General features: G+C 38.0%; 1 protein-coding gene across 19 annotated transcripts in view; it reads left to right on the top strand.

Moving 5' to 3' along the window:
* Window positions 1-12,563, top strand: part of FANCI (FA complementation group I) — a 74,708-nt gene that overhangs the window by 26,431 nt on the left and 35,714 nt on the right. For all 19 annotated transcript variants that reach the window (XM_055277264.2, XM_063638578.1, XM_063638580.1 and 16 more), the window contains 5 exons: window positions 773-899; window positions 5,764-5,856; window positions 6,533-6,669; window positions 9,088-9,268; window positions 11,355-11,442. In XM_055277264.2, the coding sequence (XP_055133239.2) occupies window positions 773-899; window positions 5,764-5,856; window positions 6,533-6,669; window positions 9,088-9,268; window positions 11,355-11,442 (626 nt within the window). The remainder of the gene's footprint in view (window positions 1-772; window positions 900-5,763; window positions 5,857-6,532; window positions 6,670-9,087; window positions 9,269-11,354; window positions 11,443-12,563) is intronic.

Raw genomic sequence — 12,563 nt, 5'->3', positions numbered from 1 at the left:
ATCTTGTAAAAAGAAGCGGAGTCTGGGCACAGTGAATCGTGCCTATGATCCCAACACTTTGGGAGGCTGAGGCATGAGAATCACTTGAGCCCAGGAGTTCAAGACCAGCTGGGCAGTATAGTGAAACCTCGTCTCTACCAAAAAATAGAAAAATTGGCTGGGCATAGTGGCACATGCCTGTAGTCCCAGCTACTCAGGAGGCTGAGGTAGGAGGATCGTTTGAACCCGGGAGGTTGAGGCTACAGTGAGCTATGATCATGCCATTGCACACCAGCCTGAGTGACAGAGCGAGACCCTGTCTCAGATAGATAGATGGATAGATAGATAGACAGACAGGAGCAGAGAATTGGGCAGTAGAATTTCTAGTAAACACCTGCCTTCAGTGATTGTATGAGTTTAGCTTGAGTTGATCTACTTGTTCATCGTAGCACCTGCCCTTGTCTCTCACTCAAAAACCATAGCTCATACCTTTTTTGTTGTTGTTGTTGAGATAGGGTCTCACTCTGTTGCCTAGGCTGGAGTGCAGTGACGCAATCTTGGCTCACTGCAACCTCCACCTCCGGGCTGAAGCAATCCTCCCACCTCAGCCTCCCAAGTAGCTGGGACTATAGGCGTGCCACCACACTGGGCTGATTTTTTTGTATTTTTAGTAGAGGCTGGTCGTGAACTCCTGGGATCAAGTGATCCGCCCGCGTTGGCCTCCCAAAGTGCTGGCATTACAGGCATGACCCACTGCACCTTATAGCTCATACCTTTCTGTTGAATCTTTTAGGCTATTGGATGTTGTTACTGTGCCATCAGGTGAACTTCGTCATGTGGAAGGCACCATTATTCTACACATTGTGTTTGCCATCAAATTGGACTATGAACTAGGCAGAGAACTCGTGAAACACTTAAAGGTAGCACCAAACTTGTAAGGTGATCTGGGTCTCTTTTGAATGAAAGTGTTTGAACTTAAGCCACTTTTATGCCAGTTAATGACAGGAAATAAATACTGTAAAATGACCCTGGGTGTGAAGGATCTCTTTTTTTTTTTTTCTTTTTTACTTTAAAAGTGGAAAATACATGATGTTACCACACTCCCTTTTTTTAAATGTCCTCACTTTAGCAGTATACCACATCCTTAAGCAAGCCAGAAAGTTTTATTCAAAAAAACCCTCAAAAGTTCTAATGCAAAAAAGTGGGAAAGAACTTGAGAACTATTCAGCAGGAAACTCAAAATCTAATTCTAAGTAGATTATGTGTCACTATCTTATATGACCTTCAACTACGGCCTCTGCTTTCTCATTTATGAATTAGGATGTTGCATCTAGTAGTATATCGTGGAGTTGTGTGATGCCAAGTCATTCATCAGGAAGTATTTGTAAAGTAGTAAAATAAAACTCAGAAGTGTTTTAAACTATATTAAAAGTAGTGTACAGATATATTTGTTCCTCCAACTTTTTAGTTTGAAAATTCTAACTCAGAAAAGTTAAAACACTACATAGCATGAAGAACATCTATGTTCCCTTCACCTAGATTGACCAATTATTAGACACTTTGCCACATTTACCTCACATTTTCTCTCATACATATTCTTTTTCTGAACATTTAAAAGTAAGATGCAGAAACCCAAACCCTAACACTTCAATGCCTGAATATTTCAGCATGCTAAGAATAAGGACATGTTATCACAATACCATCATCACATCTAAGAAAATTAATAATTCCATAATATTGTTTAATTTATATTCCCTATTCACATTTTCACAGTTGTCTCTAAAATGTGTTTTACAGCTGTGTTTTTTTTTTTTCCCCTCTGCTCCAGGCTCTCATCAGGCTTCATGCATTGCATTTGGTTGTTCTTTCTTTCTAGCTTCAGACTGATTTTTTTGAAGCATCAGCCCGCTTGTCTTGCGTAATGTCCAACATTTTTGGATTTAACTGATTGTTTCCTCACGATTGGGTTCAAGTTAAACATTTTTGGCAAGAATACTTCGTTAAGTGATGTGTACATTTTCTTGCAAGGGCCAGATACTAATATTTTACACTTTGCAGGCCATGCAGGTTCTGTCACAGCTACTCAGCTTTACCATTGCAGCAAGAAGGCAGCCATAGACAAAATGTACTAATGAGTGTGGCTGTTTTCCCATTTATGGACACTGAAATCTGAATTTTATTCCGTTTTTATATTGTGGGATATTATTCTTCCTTTGATTTGTTTTTTTTTTTTTTTTTTTGGACAGAGTCTCACTGTGTCACCCAAGCTGGAGTGCCGTGGCCCAATCTTGGCTCACTGCAACCTCCACCTCCCAGGTTCAGGTGATTCTCATGCCTCAACCTCCCAAGTAGCTGGGACTACAAGTGCATGCCACCACACCTGGCTAATTTTCGTATTTTTAGTAGAGGCGGGGTTTCGCCATATTGGCCAGGCTGGTCTTCAACTCCTGGCCTCAAGTGATCTGCCTGCCTTGGCCTCCCAAAGTGCTGAGATTACAGGCGTGAGCCACTGCACTGGCCTTCCTTTGATTTTTTTTTTTCCCCCAACTATTTAAAACCATAAAAACCAGTGTTAGCTCATGAGTTGCACAAAAACAGGTAGTGGGTTGGATTTGGCCAACAGGCTGTATGTAGTTTGCCAACCACTGTTCTGTGCATTACATCAGGAGGAACATGGTATTAACTACCTTACTATTCGTGAGGCTAAATCATTTGCTTTTAAGAAAATGACCATCAATTTTGTTCATTTATAAGTATATATGTATCCCTTTGTATTAGAAAGGAATCTATAGGATCATAGTTCGAGATAGTATTGAAAATCCTTTTCCCAACAACATTTCACACAATGGTTTTCGTTTTCCCGTCTATTGATGATTCTTGGCCTAAATCAGTAATTATACCAGGAATTCAAATTTTATATCTTATTTTTTTTCTTTTTGTCCTCACAATCTGTTCCCAAGGAATTCTAATTTTAATTAGAAAATTTTAATTGCATCTTTCTTTCGGCATTATTAGCTGGCATTCTTCAGTAAAAAGAGCCTCTCCTTTCCCTAGTGTTTTGAATATCATTATGCACTCATGAACCTTTTTAAATTCAATGTACTCATTATTCATTACTGTCATTATTTGTTTTGAACACAAAATTACCCAAATTTAGCCAGTTGGATCCTTCAAGTCAGCTTATGTGTTCTTTTGATGTGACCCCATTTAGTCTTTGAGCTGTGGCATGATATGCCCAAGGCTCACCATAGTACTTTCTTTGCCCCATCCTGATGCTAGCCATGTCTCTAAAAAGCCCTGGGTCCCTTTTGTAGGAAAGGATATTTAAAGACCATAATCTGTGAGTAGGCTTTAAAACTTTATCTTCTCTGTATCTGTTCACTCTTTTTTTTAATTTAGGTTCATAGTAACTATATTACTGGCCTTTTTACCAGCTTTATGTATTTTGATCCACTCTGTTGTTTTGTTTTTGTTTCCCATTTGATTGATGTTTTATTTTACATATTTTTTGTTTTATTAGTATCATCTTTTCTAGGCCTTGAAAATGTATTTTTTAAACTTTTTGAGGCACAATTTACATAGCACAAAATTATTTTATTCTAAGCATGCAATCCAGTGATTTTTTTTCATAAGTTTACCTAGTTTTGTAACGGTCACTATAATCCAATTTTAGAACATTTTTTTTTATCACCCTGTAAGATCTTTTATGCCCATTTAATCTGCATTAGCACTCCCAGTCCCAGGTAACCACTAATCTACTTTCTGTCTCTATAGATTTACCTTTCCTAGATATTTTGTATAAATGGAATTATATGATATGTGGTCTTTTTGTGTATGTCTTCTTTCATTAAGTGTAATGTTTTCAGGGTTCACCTGTGTTGTAGCATATGTCAATATTTCATTTCTTTTTATTGTTTTGTTTGTTTTAGGAGACATAGTCTCACTCTGTCACCTAGGGTGGAGTGCAATATCATGATCATGGCTCACTGCACCCTCAAACTCCTGGCCTCAAGTGACCCTCCCACTGTAGAGTTCTGACTAGCTAGGACCACAGGCGCACACCACCATGCCTGACTAATTTTTAAACAACTTTTTTAAGAGATGGAGGTCTTGCTGTGAACTCCTGGCCTCAAGTGATCCTCCTGCCTCAGCCTCCTGAGTAGCTGGGATTACAGGTGTGAGCTACTGTATCAGGCTTATTTCTTTTTATTGTTGAATAATATTCCATTGTGTGGATATATATGAGTTTTGTTTAGCAGTCTCCCAGCTGGTGGACATTTGGATTTTTTCTACTGTTTGGCTATTACAAATAATGCTACCACTAACATTCAAATGTAAGTCTTTGTGTGGACATACGTTTTATTTCTTTTGTGCATATACCCAGGAGTAGAACTGTTGGCTTATATGAGAAATTTATGTTTATATTTTTAAGAAATTGCCTGTTTTCCAAAACAGTATCATTTTACATTCCCACTATCACTATGTGAGGGTTTCTATTTCTCTGTGTCTTGGCCAACATTTGTTATTGTCTGTCTTTTTTATTATATCCATTCTAATGGGTATGAAACAGTACCTCATTGAGGTTTAACTTTGCATTTTGTTAATGACTGATGATAATTGAGCATCTTTTCATGTGCTCATTAACTGTTCTAATACCTTCTTTGGTGAAATGTCTATTCAAATCTTTTGCCCGTTTTTTGAGTGTGTCGTTTGTCTTCTTAATTAAAATTCTTTGTATATTCTACTGACAAGTTCTTTTTTATTTTTTCAATAACTTTGTTATGAATGGTGACAAGTTCTTTATCAGGTATATAATTAGCAAATATTTTTTCTCAGTCTGTGACTTGTCTTTTTATTTTCTTAATGGTATCTTTTCAAGTACAAAAGTTTTAAATTTTGGTGAGGTCCATTTTTATCAATTTTTTCTTGTAGAAATTATGCTTTTGGTATTGTATCTAAGAAATCTTTACTTAATCCAAGGTCTTGAAATTTTCCTATATGTTTTCCTCTAAAAATATTACAATTTTTGCTCTTACATTTGGATTTCTGATCCATTCAAGGACCTATTTTTATTTTTTTATTACTATTAAAAAAATTTTTTTATGTCCCTTGAGTCATAAGGACTTTTTTTTGGGGTGGTACAGTGGCGCAATCTGAGCTCACTGCAACCTTCGCCTCCCAGATTCAAGTGATTCTCCTGCCTCAACCTCCTGAGTAGCTGGGATTACAGGTGTGCACCACCACTCCTAGCTAATTTTTGTACTTTACGAGACGGGGTTTCACCATGTTGACCAGACTGGTCTTGAACTCCTGACCTCAAGTGATCCACCTGCCTCAGCCTCCCAAAGTGCTGGCATTACAGGCATGAGCCACCACACCCGGCCAAGGGACTTACTGTTAAATAGGCTGTTATACTTTTAAGATGTATGTAATGGGACCAGGTGTGGTGGTTCACACCTGTAATCCCAGCACTTTGAGAGACCAAGGTGGGAGGATCACTTGAGGCCAGGAGTTTGAGACTCTCCTGGGCAAAATAGTGAGACTTCATCTCCAAAAAATTTAAAAATTTAAAATTAAAAAATTAGCCAGGCATGGTATAGTCCCAGCTACTTGGGAGGCTAAGCCAGGAGGATCCCTTGAGCCTGGGAAATCAAGGCTGCAGTGATCTATGATTGCATCACTGCACTCTAGCCTGGGCAACAGAGAGAGACCCAATCTTTTTTTTTTTTTTTTTTTTTTTTAAAAATGTAAGTAAATGACTTCCTTTTGGTTGCTCTCTTCTAGGTAGGACAGCAAGGAGATTCCAATAATAACATAAGTCCCTTCAGCATTGCTCTTCTCCTCTCTGTAACAAGAATACAAAGATTTCAGGACCAGGTATTTTTTTAAAATGCCATTTTGTTTCTTTCTGTAGTTGGTAAAAAAAAAAAAATCACAGAAATCTGTTTTTGTTGTATCCTTTCCTAAACAATTTCACCCCCTTCCTGCCAGCAGCAAAGCTGCTATAAGACAGGTATGTCCCTTCTGTTCTCTGGGGATTGATGGAAAACTTCTACAGGTTTTTGGTTTATTCCTCCGTTTCCTGTTGTGTGGTAAGCTAGGTAGTGAGGTGGGAATAAGAGTGGAAGGATACCACACAGCCCAAGTTGGAGGAAGGGACAATTTAGCTGGATATTCACCAGCAGTTTTACTATGTTGTAGCTTTCCAAGAATAGGTTAGTTGCATGGATGAAATTTATACTTTTTTTCTTTTATGTGTTCCAGGTTGTGGGTAATATTTATATTGACTTTTAGCCTTTTTTCCCCCTTTTTGCTTAAGGAAGGCTTGTCTTCAACTCCTTAAAGTTCCCACTGAATGTCATAATTTTTGTAACATCTTCATCTAGTTAAAATAGTTGTCACAGGGATATATGTGAATGGCAGCTCATAGGAACAGTTATAGGGTTAAGATTTATAGCATGAGCTACAATATTTGCTTTATTTTCTTATTTCTTTCATTCTGTTAGATGCTTGATCTTTATTTTTTCATTTATTTTTATTAACTATACTCAAGGTGCTTGATCTTTTAAAGACTTCGGTTGTAAAGAGCTTTAAGGATCTTCAACTCCTCCAAGGCTCAAAATTTCTTCAGAATCTAGTTCCTCATAGATCTTATGTTTCAACCATGATCTTGGAAGTAGTGAAGAATAGGTAAGTTGGTGAACCATATCTCAAAAGGTGTATAAGGTGTTTAATGTTAGAAAATGCAATGTGGTATCATACTTGCAGCCTATGAGGGGAAAGTGATGACTTACAGCTGTTGACGTCACACATCAAGGTTCAATTTCTTAAAACTGGTAGAGCGTACTTTTTCCCTATGGAAATATCCTTGAATCTCAGGACCTGGTTTCTTGGCCACCTTGACAGCAAGCATACAAAACTGAATTAGGTGCTTTTGTTTATTCCATGATATTACAATTCTCTATTTTCCTTCTCTTTCTTTCCATTTTTTTTTGAGAGAGAGTCTCACTCTGTCACCCAGGCTGGAGTGTAGTGCCATAATCTTGGCTCACTGCACCCTTGACCTCCTAGGCTCAAGCAATCCTCCCACCTCAACCTGTCGAGTACCTGGGATTACAGGCATGCTCCACCATGCCCAAGTAATTTTTGCGTTTTTTGTAGAGACAGAGTTTTGCCATATTGCCCAGGCTGGTCTTGAACTCCTGAGCTCAAGAGATCCACCTGCCTTGGCCTCCCAAAGTGCTGGGATTACAGGCTTGAGCCATTGGTCCCGGCCCTTTCTTTTCCTTTTTAAAGGAAACAGTCTCACTATGTTGCCCTGGCTGGAGTACAGTGGCTATTCACAGGCTCTATTATAGCACGGTAAAGCCTCAAACTCCTGGCCTCAAGTGATCCTCCTACCTCAGTAGCTGGGACTATAGGCATGTACCCCCGTGCCTGGCTTGGCCTTTCTTCTTTTTTTTTTTTTTTTTTTTTCTGAAGACGTAGGAACTTTTCACTATGTTGCCCAGGCTAGACTTGATCTTCTGGGCTCAACTGATCCTCCTGCCTCAGCCTCTCAAGTAGCTGGGACAATAGGTGCATGCCACTGCATCTGGCTCATGGCCTCTTTTTAAGGTGAGTAAAAAACATTAAGAGCTTTATTTACTTTGTTGAAATTTGGAGCTTATGGTTGGAATTGAATTATTGATTAGTCAGTTTAGACAAATTCATTTAAAACCACATGGAAAACATCAGTAACTATCCTGGTTTTTATTTTAATTTCAGGACGTACATTAGCTGTTGTAACAGTCTTTACTATGTCATGCTTTCACTGTGTATTAAATATATTTTAAAGTTTCATAATTTAAGCATAATTTACCGTAGGTCTCTTCTAGGCCTGGAATTCTTGTTTATTAATAGATTGAATTTACATGAGCTTTGCAGTAGGGCAAATTTGAAATTAGAGTTTATTGTTTGAGTGTTTTACCCATTGTTAGGCCTTAAAGCTTTTTAATCTTTGTATCTGATTATTCTTTTTCCTGAGGTTTATAGTTGTGTCTCCAGTATTTTCCCAACCCAGTCTCTTCAAGTTGGGCTAAAGAAAGAGGTACTCACTAACCAGGAAATTCCTGGGAAGCTTCCCATCTTCTGGAAATCTCAATCGTCATAGGACTCCATGTCCTATGTATAATTAGCCTGGGGTGGGTACTTGCCACCAGGTGGGACCAAACCTCAGCCGGGAGAGATTTGGATAGCCTTATTAGATCCTCTAAAATAACTGGCTGGTTAGTTACACATGCTTGCCCCAGTCAGTTAATGAACCTTTAAATAATGCATTCTCCATTTTATGTAATTGAATTTTTGGCTGTTCAGAGTATGAATATTGTTAACTCTGTTAAAGTGTTATAATTTATCTATAACTATCTACTTCATTCTGTAGTGCTGCATTATAATTTGTTGCAATTTAACAGGTAGATATAATGGATAAAGGTTATATGCACATTATTTCCACCGTGGGGTATAACATTAAGTGGTATAAAACCACCAATGATTCTACTCTTTTACAAAAGATTATTTGTAGTTTTAGCTTATGCTGTTGACACCAGATCACTCATCCATTTATACTATAAATATCTACTGAGTGTCTTTTATATGCCACCCTTGTGCTAAGCAATGTGGGTAAAAATATGACTATACTATGACCTCTCTCCTAGAGAATCTCTGTCCATGGAGGGGAGCTAGTTTGTAAGCCTCTACATAAGCGTTGTCAGTACTGTAGGGTAATAGAAGAGGCAGCAATGAACTTCTCATCATGAAATCTTGAATGGGAACCTTTAATGGTCATCATATTGAAATATTCGGTATGATGTTTTTTGAATATTCTCTAGCTTCTGGATTTTCCCAGTATTCTGTCTGTCATTGGAGACCACTTGCCTGCTGTTCCCATTATGGTACATTTAGGAATTCATCCATTCTGTCAGACAATGTGTGTAAAGAAAAGGTTTATATGCAGAGTACATTGATTATCTAGGTCAAGTTTGGGAAATGTATAACAGGGCAATGAGTATAAAGGTAAGAATATCTTACTAAGTTTTTCTTTTTTAACTAAGCTTTGTTTTCTTGTAGTGTTCATAGTTGGGACCATGTTACTCAGGGCCTCGTTGAACTTGGTTTCATTTTGATGGATTCATATGGGCCAAAGAAGGTTCTTGATGGAAAAACTATTGAAACCAGCCCAAGTCTTTCTAGAATGCCAAACCAGCATGCATGTAAGCTCGGAGCTAATATCCTGTTGGAAACTTTTAAGGTGAGACACTATTTTGGCATCGACTCCCTAATTATGTTTAAATAATCCAAGTAGGGCTTGGCATTTGCCTGGAAGTTTGGTGGACAAGGAAATTTGAGTATGTATTAGTTTGACAGAGGATATTTGACAGAGATTAGGATAATATTGAAACATGATAGATCCAGTTTGATGGAATACTTACTTTCTTATTCTTTTATAAGTTTTTCATTTATTCCACTTAATCCAATTGTTTCTGACCTAGAAGTTTGAATATAAGATAGCTTTTTCATTATTTTTCCTTCTTCTTCAAGCAGTAAACCATTTCTAGATTTTGTTTGATTTTGTTTTAATGCTGTTCCTTTACACAGAAGAAATTTTTTTAGGTCACTGTAGAGCATCGAGCTTAAAGAATCACGCTTAAGAATTTTTACTGAAAATAAAACAAAAAAAAGAATCATGGCCAGGCGCGGTGGCTCACGCCTGTAATCCCAGCACTTTGAGAGGCCGAGGTGGGCGAATCACGAGGTCAGGAGATCGAGACCATCCTGGCTAACACAGTGAAACCCCGTCTCTACTAAAAATACAAAAAATTAGCTGGGCGAGGTGGCGGGCACCTGTAGTCCCAGCTACTTGGGAGGCTGAGGCAGGAGAATGGTGTGAACCCGGGAGGTGGAGCTTGCAGTGAGCCGAGATCGCGCCACTGCACTCCAGCCTGGGCGACAGCAAGACTCTGTCTCAAAAAAAAAAAAAAAAAAAAAAAAGAATCATGCTTGGTCGGGCATGGTGGCTCAAGCCTATAATCCCAACACTTTGGGAGGCTGAGGTGGGCAGATCACTTGAGCTCAAGAGTTTGAGACCAGCCTGGGCAACGTGGCGAAACCTCATCTCTACAAAAAATACAAAAATTAGCCAGGCGTGGTGGCGCGCACCTGCAATCCTAGCTACTTAGGTGACTGAGGTGGATCACTTGAGCCCAGGAAGTCAAGGCTACAGTGAACTGTGTTTGCACCACTGTACTCCAGCCTGGGTAACAAAGTGAGACCCTATCTCAAAAAAAAAAAAAAAAGAATCATACTTATTGGTTCATTGTTTCTGAAGAAACCAAAATGGGAAATTTACATTTTTTTGACATTATTACCAAATTATCACTGACATCTCAATTTCTGAAAGTTTTCAAAAATTTATTTTCTTTTGAATAAAAAAATGCTAGATCATATCTGAGGTTAAACAACTTTTCTAGTAATTCCTCTAAGTCTTCTTGATGTTCAGTTGTTTAATGTAGCTACACACCAAGAGTGTCTGCTGAAAATGTTATTTGGGAGGCTGATCTAAATGTAAATCTAGTGTTCTAATCCAGAACTATGAAGTAAATGTCAGAATAGTTCTTGAGAGTTATCAGTGTATTTGATGATATAAATTACCCTGCTTAACAGTGATATTGTTAAAGACATTATCTTAGAGTATGTTTTTGTATTTAAATTATTTTTCAAAACTAAAGAGGCTCCATTTGATTTCACATAGATGTTGGCTTTATCAAGGCATCTTTATAAATTGCTACTAAGTCACTAACAGTCTGAGGTCTGAACGAATTAGTCTGTACCATAAAGTAATCAAGTTCAAGTAAGAATTTTAACTAAAATTCAAGTGAAAATTCAAAATGGGTCTTTTTAACGGCAACTGCTGTGCTTCTAGAAACTGAGAAAGGGGTTAGGGAAGATCTTTTAAGTTTCTAGAAATCTTCATGGGCTTTTACATTTTGATTTTTAGAATAAAACTTATGTATACTGTCAGGAATATGGATGTTGTCAGGTAATGGATACCTAAGTAGAATTGGTCCTGTTTGATGCTGAACCTTATATGTAGCAATAGTTTAATGTGATCTGTACTTTTAGGCTAATAAACATGGTATTTATCCTACTAATGAATCATCTAAGCACAGAACAAGGGGAAAGTTGAGTGATTCTGTCTTTCCAGATGATTCACATTATATTCTGATTTTTTGAGTTTTACTCATATCCAAACGGTTCTTCATCCTGCCTGACATGCATTGATGTACTTAAAAGCTGAAGGTCACCCAGGAATATTTTATTTATTCTGTTCTTTTTAGATCCATGAGATGATCAGACAAGAAATTTTGGAGCAGGTCCTCAACAGGGTTGTTACCAGAGCATCTTCTCCCATCAGTCATTTCTTAGGTATTAAACTTTGAAAGAATGAGTAAAGTTTTTAGAAATATTTTCATTTAAATGTCATAATCATTTGGTCCTGGGAAAAAAATTTTAATGAGCATTTAAATGCAGTATCTTTGATAGGATGCCAATAAAGCAAATCCACTTATGTTGTCTGGGATTGTCAGTTGTCAAAAAGGCTGTTGTTGTCAGTAAGGAAAGCAACAATTAAACCAATAAGTAAAACTTCCATTTTGCCTCAACATTTTCTCTTTTTATTAATACCTCTCAAATGAGTGCTGTCCTTCTGCTGCCACTCATTGACTTCCTAGTCCTTTTAGCCTTGACATTTGGACTGCACAGCGTTTCTCTCTGGTGACCTCTGAATTTGCTGGGGTTTTTTTTGTTGTTGTTGTTGTTTTTTTTTCTTTTTTGGGCACAGTTTTACTCTGTTGCCCAGGCTGGAGTGCAGTGGCGCAATCTCAGCTCACTGCAACCTCTGCCTCCTGGGTTCAAGCAGTTCTCGTGTCTCAGCCTCCTCAGTAGCTGGGATTACAGGCACATGCTACCACACCCAGATAATTTTTGTATTATTAATAGAGGCAGGGTTTCGCCATGCTGGCCAGGCTGGTCTTGAACTCCTGACTTCAGGTGATCCACCCACCCTAGCTTCCCAAAGTGCTGGGATTACAGGCGTGAGCCACCATGCTTGGCCTGAATTTGCTGTCTTTAATACATAACTCCTAATGTCTAAATTTACTAGCCTTACTCACCAATTTTAAAAATTTCTCTATGTCATTCATCACTGTTTATAACTCCCCTGAAACTTTTTAGGTAAGTTCTCTGATTACTGTAAGAGTTTGCTTCTTTTCCTGCCTGTGACCAGTTTTTCTTTTACCTCAAATATAGTACAGTTCCCTTCAAACAAATTTTCCTTTCCATTGCTCCTATTTCCATTATTTGAAGCATGTTTCTCCAGGTCCTAGAGGCTGGAATTACCTTTTATTTTCTCAAACACACTTAGTACCTAAGTTCTGTCATTTTTCTCCCTCATACTGTTATTTTTTCTATATTCCCTCCTCCCCCAACCTCACATCCAGTGTCTAGTTCCCATTCTTACAACCTTGAATTTAGACTACTGCCACAGC

This window comes from Symphalangus syndactylus, chromosome 5 (genome assembly GCF_028878055.3).
Source record: "Symphalangus syndactylus isolate Jambi chromosome 5, NHGRI_mSymSyn1-v2.1_pri, whole genome shotgun sequence".
NCBI classification, from domain to species: Eukaryota; Metazoa; Chordata; class Mammalia; order Primates; family Hylobatidae; genus Symphalangus; species Symphalangus syndactylus.
Note: the sequence above shows the minus strand (reverse complement) of the source record. Positions and strands in the feature narration are given on the sequence as shown.